A 20,009-nucleotide genomic window follows, 5' to 3' on the forward strand; every position below is an offset into this window, starting at 1 on the left:
TTTGGTTTGCTTTTTTTTCTTTTTTTAAAGCAGGTGCTTAAAAAAAGAAGAAGAAACCATTTGTGGGTAGCTAAGCTAGCCATTTTCTGCAAATACATGGAAGGCTCTAGGAGCCTGGACTCTAAGGGATGAGGAAGAAGGACAGCTATCTGGGTCTTGAGATCCACAGGCATCCTCTGAAGAAGCTAAAGGAAGCTGGTTAAAACCTTTAAACAAAAGCTAAGGAGTTTTGTTGCTTTCCTCATGGTTGTAGCCTTAGAGGGAACAACTGTAGAAATTCAGACCAGTGTGAATTCAACCACTTCAGTGTGAGCTGAAGTGACTGAATGCTCCTCCATGCAAGAAATTTTAAAAAAAATCTGCCTAAAAAAAACTAACATGCCATGGAGAAGTGTTCTTGCCTAGCCTATCCCTGATATGCTATATTTCTAGGGGCATGGAGTGTTTGTGTGCACATAGAAGAGCATTCATCAGGCTGTAGCAGAGGGAGAGATAGGCCTACAAAGAAACGAGCAATTTTTACTTCTCCTCCCTTTCAATGCTTCCCATTCCAGCTTCTGTGTTAACTTTTCCCATCTTCCTTTTCCATTTATGTTGTGTTTTTTATATTAAGGACTGGTGGCAGGGCCCATGTTATTACTGATAATTGTTGGGTGCTCTGGAAGCCTTTCTTCAGCTGAAGAGTAGGATTTTTTTAAAAAAAAATGTTTTAAATAAGTAAACAAACATCAGCCCTGCCTATCCCAAGTAGTCTGAATTTTACAGCTGAGACAGAAATTTACCGCTTCAGTGAGAACTAAGTGAACAATCATATTGTACTCCCAGTTAGGGTAATGAATTTTTTAAAGTATACTTTCAATGCATACTGAAAGGTGGGTTGTGGGTTTTAATCATTGTTGATGTTTGTCAGTATGCATCCAGGGTGTGTGTTCAAGTGAATGAGTGCAGAATATATAAAGACGGGCATCTTGTCTAGATAATACAGCTGAATGAGAGACACCATTCTTAGCCAGCAATAGGATTGAGAATGGCGAAACTCCTCTTTCATTAGATACTACAGATAGGTGGGGACTGAATTTGATGAATGGCTTGGCTTCCTTGCAGAAGTCATCTGGGTAGATGATGCTCAGGAATTTTGTGCACCTCCGGTTTGCTAATAAACCTGAATGACTTTGGTGTGTCATGCAGACACTCCCCGTGCTCCTCCCGGGGCTGGAAAGAGGTTAGTTTAACCTTCGGTTTACTAGTAAAACTGAATTACTTCGTCACGAAATGATGCATGTCAAGAAATGGGTCACCGACATGAAAAGTTTGGAAAGCTCTGATCTACTCTCTGGTTAAAGGCCACTGGTGGTCTCTAGTTTAGGGGCTCCCCAAAATCATGGGTTCAGCAAAAAGTCAGTATAAATGACTTATTAGAGGTTGGTTGGTTAGTTGGGTAGTTCTAAGCCAGGCATAGGCAAACTCCGACCCTCCAGATGTTTGGGACTACAATTCCCATCTTCCTTGACCACTGCTCCTGTTAGCTAAGGTTGATGGGAATTGTAGTTCCAAAATCTGGAGGGTCGGAGTTTGCCTATGCCTGTTCTAAGCTTTAGGGCAGGAGTGGCTAATCTTTGGCCCTTTAGATATTGCTGGATTGCAGTCCCCACAATCCCCCAGTCTGCAAGGCCAATGGTCAGTGATAGTAAGAGTTGGAAATCCAGGCATAGCTTGAGGACTACAGGTTAGCCAATCCTGCTTTAAGGGATGGGAAATGCTGCTCTGCTTCATTGCTTCAACTTTCTCCTCTAATTTTTTTTTTTTAAAAAATCTGTAGCCCGAGGGGAGGGAAACACACATCGCAAAATGCCAGCTCCAATATTCATCTGCGTCGCTGACATGTATTCCATAAATGACCTCTTTGTACTGGAATGAAACGCATTGTAAAATTTAGTCCATGCCATTACTGTTAAATTTTAATCGAAATGTACTGTTGTGGATTTCTGACATTAGCAGTTGTAGGCAGTGAGTCTCTGTTGGAAGTGTGCGGCATTAAAAGGAAGCAAATTGGGCCTGACATAAATACGCAGTTTCTCTTGCAAGTGCTGATTGTGCCTTGTGTGTTTCCAACGCTATGCCGCCGCCGTTGTGGTTCTGCCTGTTCAGTTCCTTTAATCCCATTTGGCACCATGTCGATTTTGCTCGGGGAGGGAGGGGAGTTGTTAGGATTCACAGGGACAAAATCATTGACTCAAACCATTTCCCCCCAGTGAAATAATAATTACTTCTTATCAAGATGGTTGTCATTTAGGTGAATCTCCTGGCGTTATATTAACAAGGAAGCTGTCGCCATCTGCTTGGAGGAAAGCATGGCAGCCTGCATGTCGAAAAATAAAATAAAATGAGGGCCTGCATTTTTCTGAGAGAGAAGTTATTCAGTGACTATTTATATCATCTTTCTCCAGATGCGTGGATGCCTTCTCGTCTGGGCAACATTCTGGGGGGGTCAGAGGCAAAAGTGGGTGTATGAACTAATGCAAATTTTTTCTTCTGCACAGGAGGCTAGGTTCTGTGCACACTCACACATCACTTTCTGTCCTCCATCCATACAAGCTAGGGGCTTTATCAGAGCCCCTGGATACATTCCAGCTAGGTGAAAACGTTCAGGGGGCAAAGCAGAGCCATTGGGGATTTGGGAAAGAAGGGGTGTGGAAAATCACAAGGGCCACATAGAGAAACCTTAAAGGCCACAGTCTGGCTTCAGGCCTTGTCTTTCAGGCTTCTCTGTCTAGCTCTTGGGCATATTATTATTATTATTATTATTCCCCGCCCGTCTGGCTGAGTTTCCCCAGCCACTCTGGGTGGCTCCCAACAGAATATTAAAAGCATGATAAAACATTAAACATTAAAAACTGGCTGCCTTCAGATGTCTTTTAAAAGTAGGATAGTTGCTTATTTCCTTGACCTCTGATGGGAGGGCGTTCCACGGGGCGGGTGCCACTACCGAGAAGGCCCTCTGCCTGGTTCCCTGTAACCTCACTTCTCTCATTGAGGGAACCGCCAGAAGGCCCCCGGCGCTGGACCTTAGTGTCTGGGCTGAACGATGGGGTGGAGACGCTCCTTCAGGTATACAGGACCAAGGCCATTTAGGGCTATAAAGGTCAGCACCAACTGTGCTCAGAAATCTGCATCTCCTCCAAGCCACTTCTTCTTCTTGGAGGCTATACCCTCCAAGTGCCCCAATTTTCCAGGGATAGTCCTGGATTTACAAAGTCCTGGATTTACAAAGTTCATCATGGTTTCTGATTTGATCCTGGAATGTCCCTGACCATTAGGTCCAGTCGTGGCTGACTCTGGGGTTGCGGCGCTCATCTCGCTTTATTGGCCGAGGGAGCCGGTGTACAGCTTCCGGGTCATGTGGCCAGCATGACTAAGCCACTTCTGGTGAACCAGAGCAGTGCATGGAAATGCCGTTTACCTTCCCGCCAGAGCGGTACCTATTTATCTACTTGCACTTTGACGTGCTTTCGAACTGCTAGGTTGGCTGGAGCAGGGACCGAGCAATGGGAGCTCACCCCGTCATGGGAATTCGAACCGCCGACCTTCTGATTGGCAAGTCCTAGGCTCTGTGGTTTAACCCACAGCGCCACCCGCATCCCTTTCTGGTTTCTGGTTTCTGATTTGATCCTGGAATTTCCCGCTTTTCCTTAGGGCCTCCCTATTTTCTTTGGAGAAATTCTGGAGGATATGCAGTTTTGCAGCCTTTGAGCCAAGGAGATAAGAATTCTACAACCTTTAGAATACATCAGAAGGCAGCCCTGTATAGTGTTTTTATAGATGCTGGAAGTTGGCCAGAGTGCCTGGGGCAACCCAGCGAGATGGGTGTGGTATACATAATGAAGGGATGGTGATGGCAAAGACACCCCTATTTTCATCAGATAAATGTTGGAGGGTATGTGAGGAGAACACACACACCCCTGAGTGCTTTTGGGTGGCTAAAATGTGTCCTTGAACAGCAATAAAGCCTCTTGCTGTGTACAAGTGTAGAAACAGATGGCATTTGACTGGCTGGAATGAAGCCTACTGTACAAAAGTAGGAATCACACCCATTGCCCTGCTTCACCCATCAATGCCATGCAGCCTTCAGAAAGCTGAACATAAGAGAGTGAGGTGCTTGGACTGCAAAAGCTTTTCTACCCTTGTCTTAACCTAGCCAAGGGCAGAAGCAAAAGTTATTCACCAGTTCCTGGATTCCCAACCCCATGTTTCACCCTTTAAGATGAGCATGGAGAAGCCTTTCAAGATGACTGCAAGGGAGAATCAGCAAGTGGAAGGAATATATCACTTTCACCTGCCTGATGCTTCTCCGCCTCATACCCCTCATTCTCAGACATTTCCCCATCACGAACACACACACCAGTCAGCAGCAACACCAGAAGGGAAGGGTTATGCACAATGTCCTGCCTTCCACTTCCTCTCCAAACAGCTCCGCCTCCAATCATGGTAGGTGCAGATACAGAACTGGGAATCCCATGATTGCTACATAACTTCTAGTGCTGATCTAGCAGTTCCTTTTGAATTGGCATCATTATAAAATAGGAGGAGGAGTTGTGGCAACTATTGAAGAATGAATTTAAAACTGGGTTGAGGGGGTGAAGCCAGAAGAAAATGCACAGGGCAGTCTAGCTGAAGAAAGTAGGGCTTTGTATCTGACAGGCATATGTCATAGCTGCAATATCAGAAGTAAGTAGATTTATTGGTTTGGCCTTAAGCCATAACAACAGTACTGAGCTACCAGGGCAAAATAAAATCCAAAAATGGCAGGGGCCTGCACAGGTACATCATATATGGATTTGTCTGAACCATAGGTCGTGGTGAAAACCATAATCTGATAAAATGGGTACAGGATGTCAAAACCCATACGGTCATCGATCATTAGAACAATTCACGACATGCCCATGGTGCAGGGGACTCTTCGCTGTGAAGGCAAACAAAGCCACCATTTCATTTACATGCCCATTGCTGTCGGATAGCCCTTGGAATTTTAACGTTGTTGATTTAACAGCAAATATAGAAAACGCAAGCAAGAAAATGTTGCAGATGTCTGCACCTTATCTCCTTATACACAGGGCAACTCAACAACAACAGGGGTAAACAGACACCCATCTCATTGTTGAATTTGTTGAATATGTCTGTCTCTGTTGGTTTGTTTCCAGACTGAGAGCAAGCGTGAGAAGAGTGATAGTATCCAAACTGATCTCAACTGGGCAGCCGTTCTTGGGCATGATGCCACCTCACATGGTCGACTAGGTTCTGGAAGCAACTCCAGCCCATGTACTCCAGCTTTGCAAAGAGCAGTGGTGGCTCAGGTAGGAGATCCCCACTGAAGGTTATTTACAGTTGTAGAGGTCTATGAGATGAGATGATCTGTCAATTTTGGTTTCTCTCACATTTCCACATCAGTTTCTGACACACACACACACACACACACACACACACACACACACACGTATAAAATCTTCAGGATAATTCATTTACATTTTAGTGTGAATTTATTCTACATTTTTCCAGGCATTGTTGCCTAATGTATACATTTTTGCAAAGCTATTTTTTCCAAATATAATGCATTTTTCTACCTTGTTTTCAATAGTCTATTAATTCAAATGCACACTTTATATGCATATGCTACTGTATGCATTTTTGTACATATTACTTGGCTGGGGAATTGCGCTGTAAAAATTGAAGAATGTTGTGGTTTGTTTTGCTTCTTGTTTTGGAAATAATTAGGTGAGTTTCCTTTAAATGTAAATGGAATCAAATTTCTCCCCTCTTCCTAGAGACGGTTTAGGCATGATGCAAAACCTTGGTTTGTTACCCTGTCCAAACAATATTTCTTCCCCAAACATATGCTTCAATTCTTCTTCTTTTTAAAAGGTCCTCTTTTCAATGGCACAGTCCAGTTTCTCTGCCTTTTATGTTTTCTGTGCTACAGAGAAGGAAATAAATCAGGTGATACAGGAGCACAGGAAGCCGCCTTGTACTGAATCAGATCATCTAGCTCACTATAGTCTATATCAATTTCAGCTCTCTGGGATTTCAAACTAGGAGTCTTTCCTGCATGTAGATGCCAGATATTGAACCAGCGACCTTCTGCATGCAAAGCAGATGTTGTTCCACTAAATCACTTTCCAGAAATACAGTTGCCCTCTCCTGCAATTCGTGTCAGCTTCTGCAGTGGCCAAATGTACAAGAAACCCTTCTCTTTTTTCTTTTTCTCTCCCCACTTTTGGCCTAGAACTCAGACAGAACAGAGAATTGGGCTGTGACAATCAATTGTTTGTTAATACTTCTATTTCTATACTGCTGAATGATAAGCGAGAGATTCAAGGCAGGCCCAGTAAGGTCTGCTTAGATGACTGTTATTTGTGATGACATTAATGCCTGACTGGATAAATTCCGGGATATTATTCTTGCATGTTGCACAAAAAGCCTTGGCCCACTATATCTGCTGTATTTCCATTGGAAATATTTTATTGTGCATAATTCATAGTGCTTGGCAGAGCAAGAACAAAGGAAGGTTCTCTTCCCAGAGGGCCAAGTTACAGATGTCATTGTGAGGGAGGTTGGGTAGGAGGGTCTGTGGCTTCCCTGTGTCAGACTCTGCTCTCCATAAAGTTGGGGTTAGAAAACAGACAAGCAGCACTCATCAGTGAGCTGAGAAGCAGAAGAAGGGTTGTAGCTCAGTGCTGGAGCATCTGTTTGCATGCAGGAGGCCCCAGGTTGGGCTTAGAGAGACTCCATCCTGAAACCCTGGGCAGCTGCTGCCACTCAGTGTAAGCAATATTGAACTAGCTAGACCAATGCTCTGTCTCCATATAAACTTGCTAATTGCACCTCAGACTGGTAAACTACCCGACTTGGGAGCATAAGAAGGTGTTGAGGTTCCACCTGAGTCCATCAGAATTAAGAGGTATCTTTGCTAGCATGGCTAAACTCCTGAAAGTTCCCTCATTTTTGGCCTGAGGTGGGTGGTGGCAGGCAAGTTGACCTGCTGCCTGATTAACTCCTGGGCCACCAGTTCAAGAACCATTGTGGGCTTGTCTCCTGAAAATGGGATCTCAGCTTTTCTCAAGACACAGCCCCCCAGCGGAGCAAGCAAAGCACCCAAATGCTCATCCCAAGGAAGAGCCTTTTGGGGTTCTTCCAGTGCTGTGAAGTGTTTTGAACACTTGAAGGTGCTAAAGCTTATGAACCAGTCCCTTGCATCTTTCATCCAAAGGGCAGGATGATATTGTGAGGATGCTATGCAAAACACACATGCACAAGCAGTCCACAGGAAGTTGCTATGTGGACGCGCTCTTCATTATCCTGCTGTGTCATTCATTGGAAGCAATGGCAATTGTCAGCCTCCTGAACTTCCCTCCTGGCTAAGTTTTATCTGCCATCCCAATAAAGGTCCGTGTAGTTAAAGCTATGGTTTTCCCAGTAGTGATGTATGGAAGTGAGAGCTGGACCATAAAGAAGGCTGATCGCCAAAGAATTGATGCTTTTGAATTATGGTGCTGGAGGAGACTCTTGAGTCTGCAAGAAGATCCAACCTATCCATTCTGAAGGAAATCAGCCCTGAGTGCTCACTGGAAGGACAGATCGTGAAGCTGAGGCTCCATTACTTTGGCCACCTCATGAGAAGAGAAGACTCCCTGGAAAAGACCCTGATGTTGGGAAAGATGGAGGGCACAAGGAGAAGAGGACGACAGAGAATGAGATGGTTGGATGGTGTTCTTGAAGCTACCAGCATGAGTTTGACCAAACTGCGGGAGGCAGTGGAAGACAGGAATGCCTGGCGTGCTCTGGTCCATGGGGTCACAAAGAGTCGGAAACGACTAAACAACAACCCCTTGAATTGCTGGAAGGGCTCCCCCATTACACTACCTGCAAGTGGGGCAGTGAAACTGACAGCAATTTTCACTCAGACCTTGTTTCGTAACTCATCAAATTGCTGCTTGCTGGATGCTTCATGGGCTGTTCCCAGATGCCACTCAACTTGCCCATCCAGGTCACCAAGGTAGTTATTGGCAGCACGAACTTTCAAGCATGCAAGCAGCTCCTTCTGCTGATTTCAGTTGTTCCTTTGGAACGGCTTACAGTTCGGAAAATGCTTTAAGCCTTTTGCTGACTCAGGCTCTGGGAAAATGACAGGCATCTTGATAACAGGCTTGATAACGCCTACCTTCTCATACCAGGGTTAGCTGCTTTTTGAGAACAGCTTGACACTACAAACTAGTCTGGTTAAATAAATACTATCATTAGTTGCAATCATATTGGACAAAAAAGAGGAAAACAAGTCTTTTTAAGTACCATATTATTAGATGCCATTCCTGCTGAAAAAGCTGTTTGCTGGAAAAAGGTAAAATATTTGCCAAGAACTGAGATAAAACATCTGAACACCTTGCTGGATGAGGAGGCAAGAGCAGAAGTCTGTAGTAACAGATCTCTCTCTCCCCCCTCCTGCCCCACTTAGCATTGCAGCAAGTGCAGGGAAGTAAAGACTCATATTTCTACCATCAGCACTCTGCTATGTTCCTTCTGGAACACAGGTGAAGGAACGACTTCAAAGACCTCCAGTACTTTCATGAGCACACATGGAATCTTTTCCTGAAAAAACACCACAAGGGCAAAGGACACTTCGCCCTTGTGCTATTTTTCCAGGGACAGACGCCTCCCCCAGCTCTTTGCTGGAGGAAAGGCACAGGATGCTTCCAGTCCGTCTCTATTTTCTGGTAAGAATTCAATCACATGCTGGCAAATTCAGGGTACCCTGTTCAAGTTGATTTGCAGCTCTTGTGCAGTGAGCCCAGTTCTTCCCACCCCAAACCAGATGGGGTTTTTGCAATAAGGAAACTGGCACTAGAAAGTGTGGGGCAACTTTTGCTTGACACAAGGTCACCTAGCCTCCAAACAAACAAATCAGAATTAATGCCCAGTAAATAGCTGGCATTGTCCAGCCACCCAGCAAACAAAACAGGATGAACTCACAACGAGCCGGTAGTTTGGAAGTGGCCAGAAATACTCCCATCATTTCCCCAGGAGGGGGTAAATGTCTCAGGGAAGGGGGAAAGAATTTCAGGAGCTATACAGTCTGAACGAAAATGGGCTTTAGAAGCCCTTCTACCTTCCCAGCAGTGTTCCACTTAAAAGCAGAGCGAACTTCCCCAAAGAACTGTGGGGCTACATGTAATTTGTAGTTTTGTCTTCACTTCCCTATGGACGTCTAGCGGCCACACAGCACATTTTCTCAAAAATGAATCCCTTTGGAGTCCCAGCAGAACTTACTCCAAATTAAACGTACATTGCATTGCAGACTTTGAAATCCCTAGTTACTTTGTCTGTTTGTTTGTTTCCAAATTGGTTTAGTTGTGTGATTCCTTGCAAGGTTATCATGGGAGGATGGAGACAGACGCTGCATATTGAAACTGGAATGTCTTGAGTGTGCTTAGGACTCTAGCTTCTGCCAAATTATTCACACAGGTGTTTTCTTTTAAAAAAGAAGAAGAAGAAGAAGAACACACACCCCCACAGAAGGGCTTTTTATTTTTTGTTAGTAGCATTATCATTCATTTAAACTCTTTTTTTATTCTTGCAAAAATTGCCAGGGTATCTTTAAGAGCTACAGGGGATCGGGGTGGGGGGGGCATCTTCATAAAAAATATTTTATTCTTTTGTATTTGAAGGAGTGAGTTTGAAGCACAGCAGTTATCAGCGCATTGTGACCCTGAATCGGTTGTGACTCAGAGGAGGGAAATGTCTGCTAATGAATAAAGAATACCCCTTTTGAGAGCTCCGCTCCTTCTCAGCATGTGATATCTGACAGAATAGCAGAACAAGATGGTATAGCTCTGGGCATCCCTCTCCATATTTCTGTCAGGGCCACATCAGGATATAGGAACTGTATGAACCAGGCTCACAGCAGCAGTGGCAAAGGAACGCAAAGGCAGCACTGGGTCTTCTGGAGTGAAGCAGAAGGGGGCCTTTAGAGATTCAGATCTTGGACTTCCCTGAGTTGTGGGGTTGTGCTGTTCCGAGGGCTGTAGTGTCTGCCAGAGACTTGGGTTTCAGCCCATCACATGAGCATAAGAAAAGCTATGCAGGATCAGGGCTGTGGCCCATCTAGTCCTTTTTCTCAGCACTCTCCTGTCCTTCAGTTTCCAACTGGAGGATACCATACCCTCTAACATTCCTCAAACGAAAATAGGGACATGTCTCACTCCCCGCCGACTGACCCTCCTCGACCCCCCCCATTTTTGCCCCCCACAGAGCATTTCCTATCAGAAGAAGGGTGAGTGCCACCAATGGGACACAGTGAACACACCCTCCACCATCCTGAGATGGATCCCAATTTTATTTTATTCTTTGGTATATTTCCAAAAAGAAAAACATACACTAATAAATACATTTATTATTTAATTTATAATCAAATTTAATTTATAATCGCCGAAGAATTGATGCTTTTGAATTCTGGTGCTGGAGGAGACTCTTGAGAGTCCCTTGGACTGCAAGAAGATAAAACCTCTCCATTCTGAAGGAAATCAGCCCTGAGTGCTCACTGGAAGGACAGATCGTGAAGCTGAGACTCCAATACTTTGGCCACCTCATGAGAAGAGAAGACTCCCTGGAAAAGACCCTGATGTTGGGGGAAATGGAGGGCACAAGGAGAAGGGGACGACCGAGGACGAGATGGTTGGACAGTGTTCTTGAAGCTACCATCATAAGTTTGACCAAGCTGCGGGAGGCAGTGGAAGACAGGAGTGCCTGGCGTGCTATGGTCCATGGGGTCATGAAGAGTCGGACACGACTAAACAACAACAACAATAATTAAATTTTAGAAAGAGCTGGCACATAGTGTGCAGTTGGGCTGTGGCGATGGCAGCCTTTTCTCCTCCCCACCCCCTGCTCTCTAGCAACTGCTATGAGCTGTCCTATAAGCTCCTATATTCAAGATAAAGTCGTTCACTTCCAGGGGTTTAAACTGGAGAAGACATTCTGGCTTTTGGTACACCACACACACACACACACAGTGCTTGAAACCCAGCCCCTGTATATCAGCCCACTCAAGAGGGCTGTCCTAGCAGCACATACTATCAGAAAATGCAGTCAGACCATGGCCTTATATTACCATTCATTTCTGGAATCCAGGAATGTTGATCGACATCTCTTGAACAGATTCTTTTTTGCTCTTCTCCTTTGAAGTATCTAAATCATGTACATAGCCCCGTCACCCGATGGATGCATGGATTTCAAAGTGGTCCTGTTTCATGCTGAGCCAGAAGCCTGGCATCTCAAGCCCTGCTTGAGGGTGTGTTGTATAAAAGGCTTCTATGTGGTAGGAAGACAAGACTTCTCTTGGTGTTGTTTTGCAATTGCATGGCATATTTTCCCCACCCTACCCCTGACTGTATTTAAGTATAAAGTAGTTTATAAACCAAGGCTGTGGAATAAGCTGTAAGTTGTAAGGCACAGGTAGTTTCAGGATGCTGTCAGTGGCTCCCGGCTGGTTGCCCAGGAAAGTATAAAGACAAGGAAAAGTTTCTTACCGTCCTTCCCCCCCCCCCAATCTTTACAGAGAGAGGCTATAGAACCCAGCCTCTTGGATAATGGCATTGTCCTGAGTGAATCTCCACACCCCGTCCCTCCCACTTCCTCATTCATTATCATCATCACCTCCTCTATGGGTGCTCCTAAGTGCCCTCTGTCTTTGAGCTCTTTGCTCTCCTACTTTAAGGCTTACTGGGTTCGGGGAGATGGAGGGTCTGAAATGCTTTCTAATGACGACTTGTCAGCTGAGTGTTGTTCCAACTCTCCCATGATTTCTCAGCTTGTCCCCTCATCTTCCTCTTCGCTGCTACCTCCCTCAAACCCCTGTTGTAAATCTATACTCTCTTCCTCCTCCCCCTCCCTGGAAGGGTCAGGATGGGGAGGTGGTCTCCACCAGTCCTCCTCTGCCCAGTTCCTGACAGGTAAGGAGGTTACTTTCTCACTGTTGGACTGGCAGGCAGTCTTGAGACCATATTTTCAGTGTCACCACATCTGCTGACCTGTCCCCTGTTGTGTTTAGACCAGGGATCACCAACCCTTTCAGACCAGAGGACACATTTTGAATTTTGAGAGAGTGTTGGTGGTGCCGGTCACAAAATGGCTGCCATAGAGTGGGGAGTGGCATAACAAAAAAATCAGAGAGACAGCTACCAACAACAGCCTTATGCTTACCTTGGGAAGTAAGCTACAGCCCAGTATCCCTGACTGTGGAGATCACACAATATTCATTACACAGAGAGAGGTGTGCTATTAGGAGAGGGAAAATATACAAGGAAGCCAAATCACACTCGCTCACATTTCATGAAATCACTTAGAAGGTACCTCCACATTTTGCACCATAACTTTCTTCCTTGGGCGCCTGCCCAGTGGCACCAGTCAAAAATTTTCATGGGTGCTATTACCGATGAAATCTGGCAATTTCAGTTCTCTTTTCTCCAGCATTAAGTTCAGTTCTCCACATTTTCATATCAGTTTGTGATTAAAAAAGAAAGTCATAAAAATTCATTATCATTCTACCGCAAATTCTTCCTAATATTTGTGTTTGTGTGCAATTTTGCATAATACACAGTTTTGCAAGGCAATCGCCTCTAATACACTGCTTTTTTCCTGTTATTTTCAGTGCACATTTTTATGGACACTTCATGCATTTTTGTAGAACTGGAGAACTATGTTGAAAAATTCAGATAGCTGTGACTTTTGAAACATGGCTGGGTTTTGTTTCTCACCCTACCAAGTGTGAATTAAGTGGATTTACCTTTCATTCTGATCTGAATCTAATTTCTTCCCCCATCCCTGGTTATAAGGTGGTTTAAAGTGGCTAATAAGAGTCTTACCAGCTCCATAAAGCCTCCAGCTGTGGCCCATTTCCTCAGTTTGAGCAATGTATTGCTGCCTGCAAGCTATCCAGGCCTGCTCTGAGCTTGCTTTGTCCCTAAACTATCAGAAACAACCTTACAGTATTGCTCTGCAAAATGCTTTATTTGCTCTGTCAAAACTCCATCCTTTACCTATTAATGGTTAAGCATAAGTGAGAGATTTCAGCAGTTGACGTATTGTGACAAATTGCACCTGCCCAAATCTCCCTAACTGCACCAATGTACAAAGCAAAGAAAGCCCAGTATGGAAAGGTTTACCCTCTCAAGTCATTTGGTGCAAAAACACTGGCAAAGAAGGCATGTTCTGGCTCTAAGAATTGAGCTGCCTTCAGAACACCAACGTGAAGCTCTTTTCTTTCAAATCTCCCCCATCATGTGAAACTTTTTGTCTAAATCAGCCACAGCACAATTATGAATGTTGGTTTAGTATATGCCAGAGCCTTCCAACAATGAGAACACCTACTACTGCTTGAACCCTGCATTCTGGTCCCTGAGGGATTGGCACTCCCGGCTACCATTTTTATTTTCCTGAAACCCATGTTTTGGTGAGATGGTGGCCATGGTTGTTTTTAAACCCACAATGATTAAAAAAACCCCACAACCAATCAGGCATTATACTGTACTGCATTTCAGGGAACCTCCAACACAACCTTCTTGACTAAGGAGGTCTTCCACTCAGATGCTTAGCTAGCAGGGGACGCTAGACTACATCCTACTGAGTTTCTTCCAAACCCTGGTGCCTGCCCTGAAAGTAAACCCCTCAGGGATGGGGGACCTTTGGTGCTCTGGTTGATGCTGGGCCATCATTCGGTCTACACTGAGTAAAAACTATTTGGGTGCAACCCATGACAAATGAACTTGATGTATGTTTCGTTTGTTTGAAGAGTGAAAACCTACGGGCCAGTCGAGATATGTATCACAGCAGTTCGTTGTCTGATGTGGCTGGCACCCCAGCGGGCCCCAGTCAGGACGATGTCTTCTGGAGTATATGTCAAAGTGAGGAGCAACCTCCAAAGGTATTGGGAAATTCTTTGGATTGTCCATAGATTAATAAGAGTTTAAAAATATAAAACTTCTTTTCCCAAGTAAACCCAGTCTTTTGTCAGCTGTGGCTAACCTGTGACCTTCCAGATGTTGCTAGACTCTAGCTCCCATCAGCCCCAGCCAACATGGCCAATGGTCAGAGATTATGGGAACTGAATTTTCATTTGTTGTGACTTTCCCTGGGATTGTATGCTGAAAGGTGGGCAATAAACCAAATTAATCATCTCCGTTGTCACCCAGCAACATCTTGAGGACCACCAGTTGGCCAAAACTGTTCTATATGAAGAAATTCTAAAGTTCATGAAGGTGATTTGCTTATTCTATGTCGTTTACTTTTTTGTACACTAGCCAAGGCAAGGGACAAGCCTGTTTGTAGGATTACCATAGGCATCAGGCTTGTGACTATGAGAACAGGTTTTTGGGACAGATGGTCCTTTGGTTTAATCCAGTTGAGATCTTCTTATGGAACCTTGAATTCCTACTCATTGCCCACTAGAAGTCCCTGTGCTTTTCCCCCTTTTCCCTTTTAAATAAAACCAAACATTGCTCACATATTTTCCATTGGGGTCTTGGGGACTAGGTTTTCTGAATATCAGTAAAATGATTGTGATGGACTACATTTTTATTACTCTGTGCCAATACTGACTATAGGCAGGTGGCTATGCACTGCTTTATGCATGTGTGTATATAAGAACAGTGAACAGGCATATTTCCTTTGATCCTTAAGGTTCCAGAAAGGACAACCTCAAAAATTTATACCAGAGATCATCTTGGTCACCAGAGTTACCCATCAAGGTAAGCTCCTTGGTGATTCCTCCTTAAACTTACTTTGATATATATCTGTACAAATTCATTGCGGTGTAGCAGGCAGATGCCATCTATGAGCCATTTCCCCCAAATAATCAGGGAACAGTATGGCATAACTGGCATTCTGCTTTGCTTTCTGAGGCCATCCCACCTGATCACTCCCCAGTGATCCTTTAAATAAATAAATGCATGGATAAGCCTCCTACATTGCTCCACCCTTGTGCACAGGTGTTGCTGCTGATCCAATAATGGTAGCTGCCAGTGGGAGTGGGAGAGGTAGAAAGCATCAGTGTCCCTAAACCACTTGATAGAGACAGAAAGAGTTGAGAGGATTTCGATAGGGACTGGGTAGGTGGAAGAGAGTGGATTCCCTCCCTCCCCCCCCCCCAATTCAGATTGCAATCCAAGCCAGAGAAGAATTGAGGGGTCATGAAGCTCATCTAATATTTGAGTCAAACATTACATGTCCCCAAGAGGCCTATTTCCATGTCTGGGGAGTGGGGAAGTGTCCCTAATATTGTTGCATATTTTAAACGTGAATGCCATTCCAGGAATGCTAAGTTTCCACCTGGATATTATAATAGCTACCACCTAAGGATATTGTGAGCATTGGTTGGGCTGTTTTTAGAAGTGGCTTTGAGACCCTGGAACAATGTGCAGTGGGAGTTCTCATCGTCAGTTGTTCCTCCCCCCCCACACACACACACACTTTTCTGGTCTTTGTTCTCTACAGCACACAGCAACCATCCCTGGGGGGACCCACAACGAAAACCAACAACAGCTGCTGCAACTCCAGCAGCAGCAGACAAAGGGAGTCGGCATCTCATCAGAACAAGCGATCGACTTCAGGTAATCCACAGGTCACACTTTTCTCTGTCCACACAAGCAATTATTGTGAGGCACTTCCATTCCCAGTGGGACAGGGTATGATAGCAAGGCCATTCTGTTCATAATATAATTTTGCTAAGCACCTCTTGTTTGTTGATACAGGTTTTCTTCTTTGGGATTTTTTAAATATATAATTCTATATATAGTTTCAGCAACCTGCTATTTCTTTCTAGTATGGGGTGGTGGTGGAAATATGTAAGGGAGGACATGATAAAGGTGTATAAAATTATGTTAAGGAGAAAGAACTTTTGTGATACCAGAACTAGGGGCCATCCAATGAAAGTGACTGTTAAGGGACAAAATGAAGCACTTCTTCACACAGTGCATTGTTAAACAACAGACTCAGATCTCCCAAGATGCAGCAGTGGCCAATGGGCCAGCCCTCCCTTGCATGCCTTGAGATTGGATCCTCTTTTTACATGTTTGATATGATTGATGAACTAATATCTCTCTCTATCTCTCTGAAATTTTCTTTTTGGGACATCCAGGGTCATCCAGGCTAAACAGCCACCACCAGTCATACACGAAACCTGGAAATGCATCTCATCAGTTTCATATTTCAGTAGGTTTTATTTTTACTGTAAGCATGTTTTTCAACTATTGCAATTCTTCTTCATCTCCTTCTGAGGATTGTGTTTGTTGCCCTTTAAAGTAAAACACACCCTTAATTGATTGTATGGATTTTTTTGTCTTTTTAATAGATCAGTCAATGGGGCAGTGTGTGTGTGGTGTGTGTAAGTGTGTAACACAGATCAAAAGCAAGCAGCATACTTCATTTGTTTTTTGCCTCTCAGTTGGTGTTTTGAATATTCCAAGATTTAGATCATGAGGCTTCGACTACCATGCAGAGCAAATTAGATTTTATTTTTATTGCTGCAGTGACAAATTATCTTCAAAGAGAGGATTGCAGACAAGGGAACCTTTGATCTATGTGCTTAAAATAAATATCTTGATAAGAATTAGCCACTCTCCCCTTCTAGAGGAAGCCAGTCATGTGGACATGTAGAGCTGCCTTACACCAAGTTAGCTCTGTGGTGTCTATGATTATTTGCACCAGGTCGCCAGAGTTTCCCAGACCCTCCTGGAGATGCCAAGGATTGAACCCAGGCACTTGATAATGCAAAGCATGTTCTCTACCATTGTGCCATTTTAATTTAGGGTCACCCTACACATGGAAGGGGACGCGGGAGGCGCTGTGGGTTAAACCACAGAGCCTAGGACTTGCCGATCAGAAGGTCGGTGGTTCGAATCCCCGCGAAGGGGTGAGCTCCTGTTGCTCGGTCCTTGCTCTTGCCAACCTAGCAGTTCGAAAGCACATTAAAGTGCAAGTAGATAAATAGGTACTGCTCCGGCGGGAAGGTAAACGGCATTTCCGTGCACTGCTCTGGTTCACCAGAAGTGGCTTAGTCATGCTGGCCACATGACCCGGAAGCTGTACGCCGGCTCCCTCGGCCAATAAAGTGAGATGAGCGCCGCAACCCCAGAGTCAGCCACGACTGGACCTAATGGTCAGGGGTCCCTTTACCTTTACCTTACACATGGAAGCAACAGACCTATTTGTTTAAATATGGATCTTCTCCAATTGCCTGTAAAGCAGGGGTTGGGGCAACTAGGTATTGATGTTTTTTGAGCAAAAAAGGTGTCAAGCTCTTCATCCATAGCTGACCTCCCTGCAGCCCAATGTTATTCCCTCTGCCTTGGTGGCCTCTAGTATTGTAAGGGAACCTGTCTGGAGGGGGACAACGAGGGTGTGGGGAAGGCAGTGGGGTGATAAGCAGTGGGAACAGTGATGGTTTGGCTAACCTAACCTGTGCATTCATTTTGTTTAAAAACTGGGGAGGCACAAGCTATTTATACGTGATTGGCGCAAGCTGAGTTTTAATAGGTCTACCACCATCATGTGTAGCTTGAGCCACTGTGACTTTGCTCAGAATTAGTAAATGGTAAAGGGACCCCTTGCTGGAGGAGACTCTTGAGAGTCCCATGGACTGCAAGAAGATCAAACCTCTCCATTCTGAAGGAAATCAGCCCTGAGCGCTCACTGGAAGGACAGATCGTGAAGCTGAGGCTCCAATACTTTGGCCACCTCATGAGAAGAGAAGAATCCCTGGAAAAGACCCTGATGTTGGGAAAGATGGAGGGCACAAGGAGAAGGGGACGACAGAGAATGAGATGGTTGGATGGTGTTCTTGAAGCTACCAGCATGAGTTTGATCAAACTGCGGGAGGCAGTGGAGGACAGAAGTGCCTGGCGTGCTCTGGTCCATGGGGTCACGAAGAGTCGGACACGACTAAACGACTAAACAACAACAACAACAAAGGGACCCCTGACCATTAGGTCCAGTTGTGACCGACTCTGGGGTTGCAGCGCTCATCTCACTTTATTGGCCGAGGGAGCTGGCGTACAGCTTCCATGTGGCCAGCATGACTAAGCCACTTCTGGCGAACCAGAGCAGTGCACGGAAACGCCGTTTACCTTCCCGCCGGAGTGGTACCCATTTATCTACTTGCACTTTGATGTGCTTTCAAACTGCTAGGTTGGCAGGAGCAGGGACCGAGCAACAGGAGCTCACCCCGTCGCAGGGATTTGAACCGCCAACCTTCTGATTGGCAAGTCCTAGGCTCTGTGGTTAAACCCACAGCACCACCCATGTCCCAGAATTGCTCAAAATTACACCCCACTTAATCCAGTGGGGCTTTCTGCCCTGGGTTCAAAACTTCCTCCTGAGTGGATTATTCCCTGAGAAGCATCTGGTTCCGCTATGGCAGCCTTCCCTGACTTGGTCTCATGCTGGTGGGAATTGTAGCCCAATTAAGAGGGCACCAGGTTGAGGAAGGTTGCAGTACAATTCTAGAATGATCGCCCTTATTCTAGGACAACCTGAAAGAAAAATTAAACTTGGCTCCTCATATGATGTAAGTTCCAGTGTGGACAGAAGCAATCATTCAAGTTCTTCTACTTTTTCCAGAGTCCACCCTTTTTTGGCAAGGGGAGAGATGGTGGCAACTTGCTCCAGAAATCATCAGAATATTCATCCTCCAGTGATGAGGTGTGCAGCAGTGACGACGATGACAACGATGGCAATCAGATACGGTTGGCTTTTCTACTCTTTCCTCTGTCCATGCATTATAAATTGAAGATTAGTTAGATTTTCCGTCTCCCTCCATTGTTGTATCAGAGCATAATGCAAGCATGAAGCATAAAGAAACATCCCACAGGTGTTTATATGCATACAGTATGTATAAAAACATAAACACAAACACACGTCCATAATCCAGCAAAAGGTCAGAGACTTCATTAAAAAATACTATTTCATATTGTGTTTCCAGCAGTACAAATGGGCAGATATTTTCTTACATCTTGTTTTACCTATGCATTTTTTTAAAAAATCTATTTTTAATTAAAAAAATTATCAAGTTGCCTGCCTTCCCTCATTCTGACCATGTTGTTTAATTTTACCTTATGTGCAAACCCCAACACCCTTTATATTCAGCCCGGGGTTTACAACATACGGTAAGTGCCCATGATTTTTTAAGGTTATTGGATATTGCTACTGGAGCAACAGTTAGAATATGTATACTTAACTCATCCACTGGTGGGACCAGACCCTTTATATAGACAAATAATACATTTAATGCATCAACCAGAAGTTAATGCACTCTTATAATTTTAATTTCATTTATTATTTACCCCTGGAGCATGAAATAAAAAAGATACGAACTGTCTCCATAATGGTTGGTTGGAGTTAGTCTCATATTGCACTAGGAGAATCGATAAACTTCCATAAAAATTGGGTAGTTAAGGAGGGTAGTTAAGATGCACTTGTTGTAATAATAGTAATAATAATAATAATAATAGTAATAATAATAATAATAATTTATTTATACCCTGCCCTCCCCGGCCAGAGCCAGGCTCAGGGCAACTAACACCAGTAAAATAAAAACATAATGGGGGGGGGGCAATTTAAAATACAGATTAAAATGCAATTTAAAATGCAGCCTCATTTTAAAAGTAGCCCATAGATCAAAACCGTAAGGGGAGAGGAAAACATAAGGATATAAGGGTCAGACTGAGTCCAAACCAAAGGCCAGGCGGAACAGCTCTGTTCTGCAGGCCCTGCAGAAAGATGTCAAGTCCCGCAGGGCCCTAGTCTCTTGTGATAGAGTGTTCCACCAAGTCGGGGCCAGTACTGAAAAGGCCCTGGCCCTAGTTGAGACCAATCTAACCACCTTGCGACCTGGGACCTCCAAAATGTTGTCATTTGTGGACCTTAAGGTCCTCTGTGGGGCATACCAGGGGCATATCTCTGCAGGGTATTGT

At 44.5% G+C, this 20,009-nt stretch overlaps 1 protein-coding gene across 1 annotated transcript in view; it reads left to right on the plus strand.

Annotated features, from left to right (window-relative positions):
- NRK (Nik related kinase) overlaps positions 1–20,009 on the plus strand; it is a 128,683-nt gene that overhangs the window by 49,374 nt on the left and 59,300 nt on the right. The window contains exons 15-20 of the mRNA XM_081178941.1: positions 5,199–5,351; positions 13,835–13,966; positions 14,722–14,789; positions 15,535–15,650; positions 16,178–16,251; positions 18,658–18,782. Coding sequence (XP_081035067.1) covers positions 5,199–5,351; positions 13,835–13,966; positions 14,722–14,789; positions 15,535–15,650; positions 16,178–16,251; positions 18,658–18,782 — 668 coding nt within the window. The remainder of the gene's footprint in view (positions 1–5,198; positions 5,352–13,834; positions 13,967–14,721; positions 14,790–15,534; positions 15,651–16,177; positions 16,252–18,657; positions 18,783–20,009) is intronic.

The sequence above is a fragment of the Podarcis bocagei genome (assembly GCF_964188305.1).
Source record: "Podarcis bocagei genome assembly, chromosome: Z".
In the NCBI taxonomy this organism is placed as follows: Eukaryota; Metazoa; Chordata; class Lepidosauria; order Squamata; family Lacertidae; genus Podarcis; species Podarcis bocagei.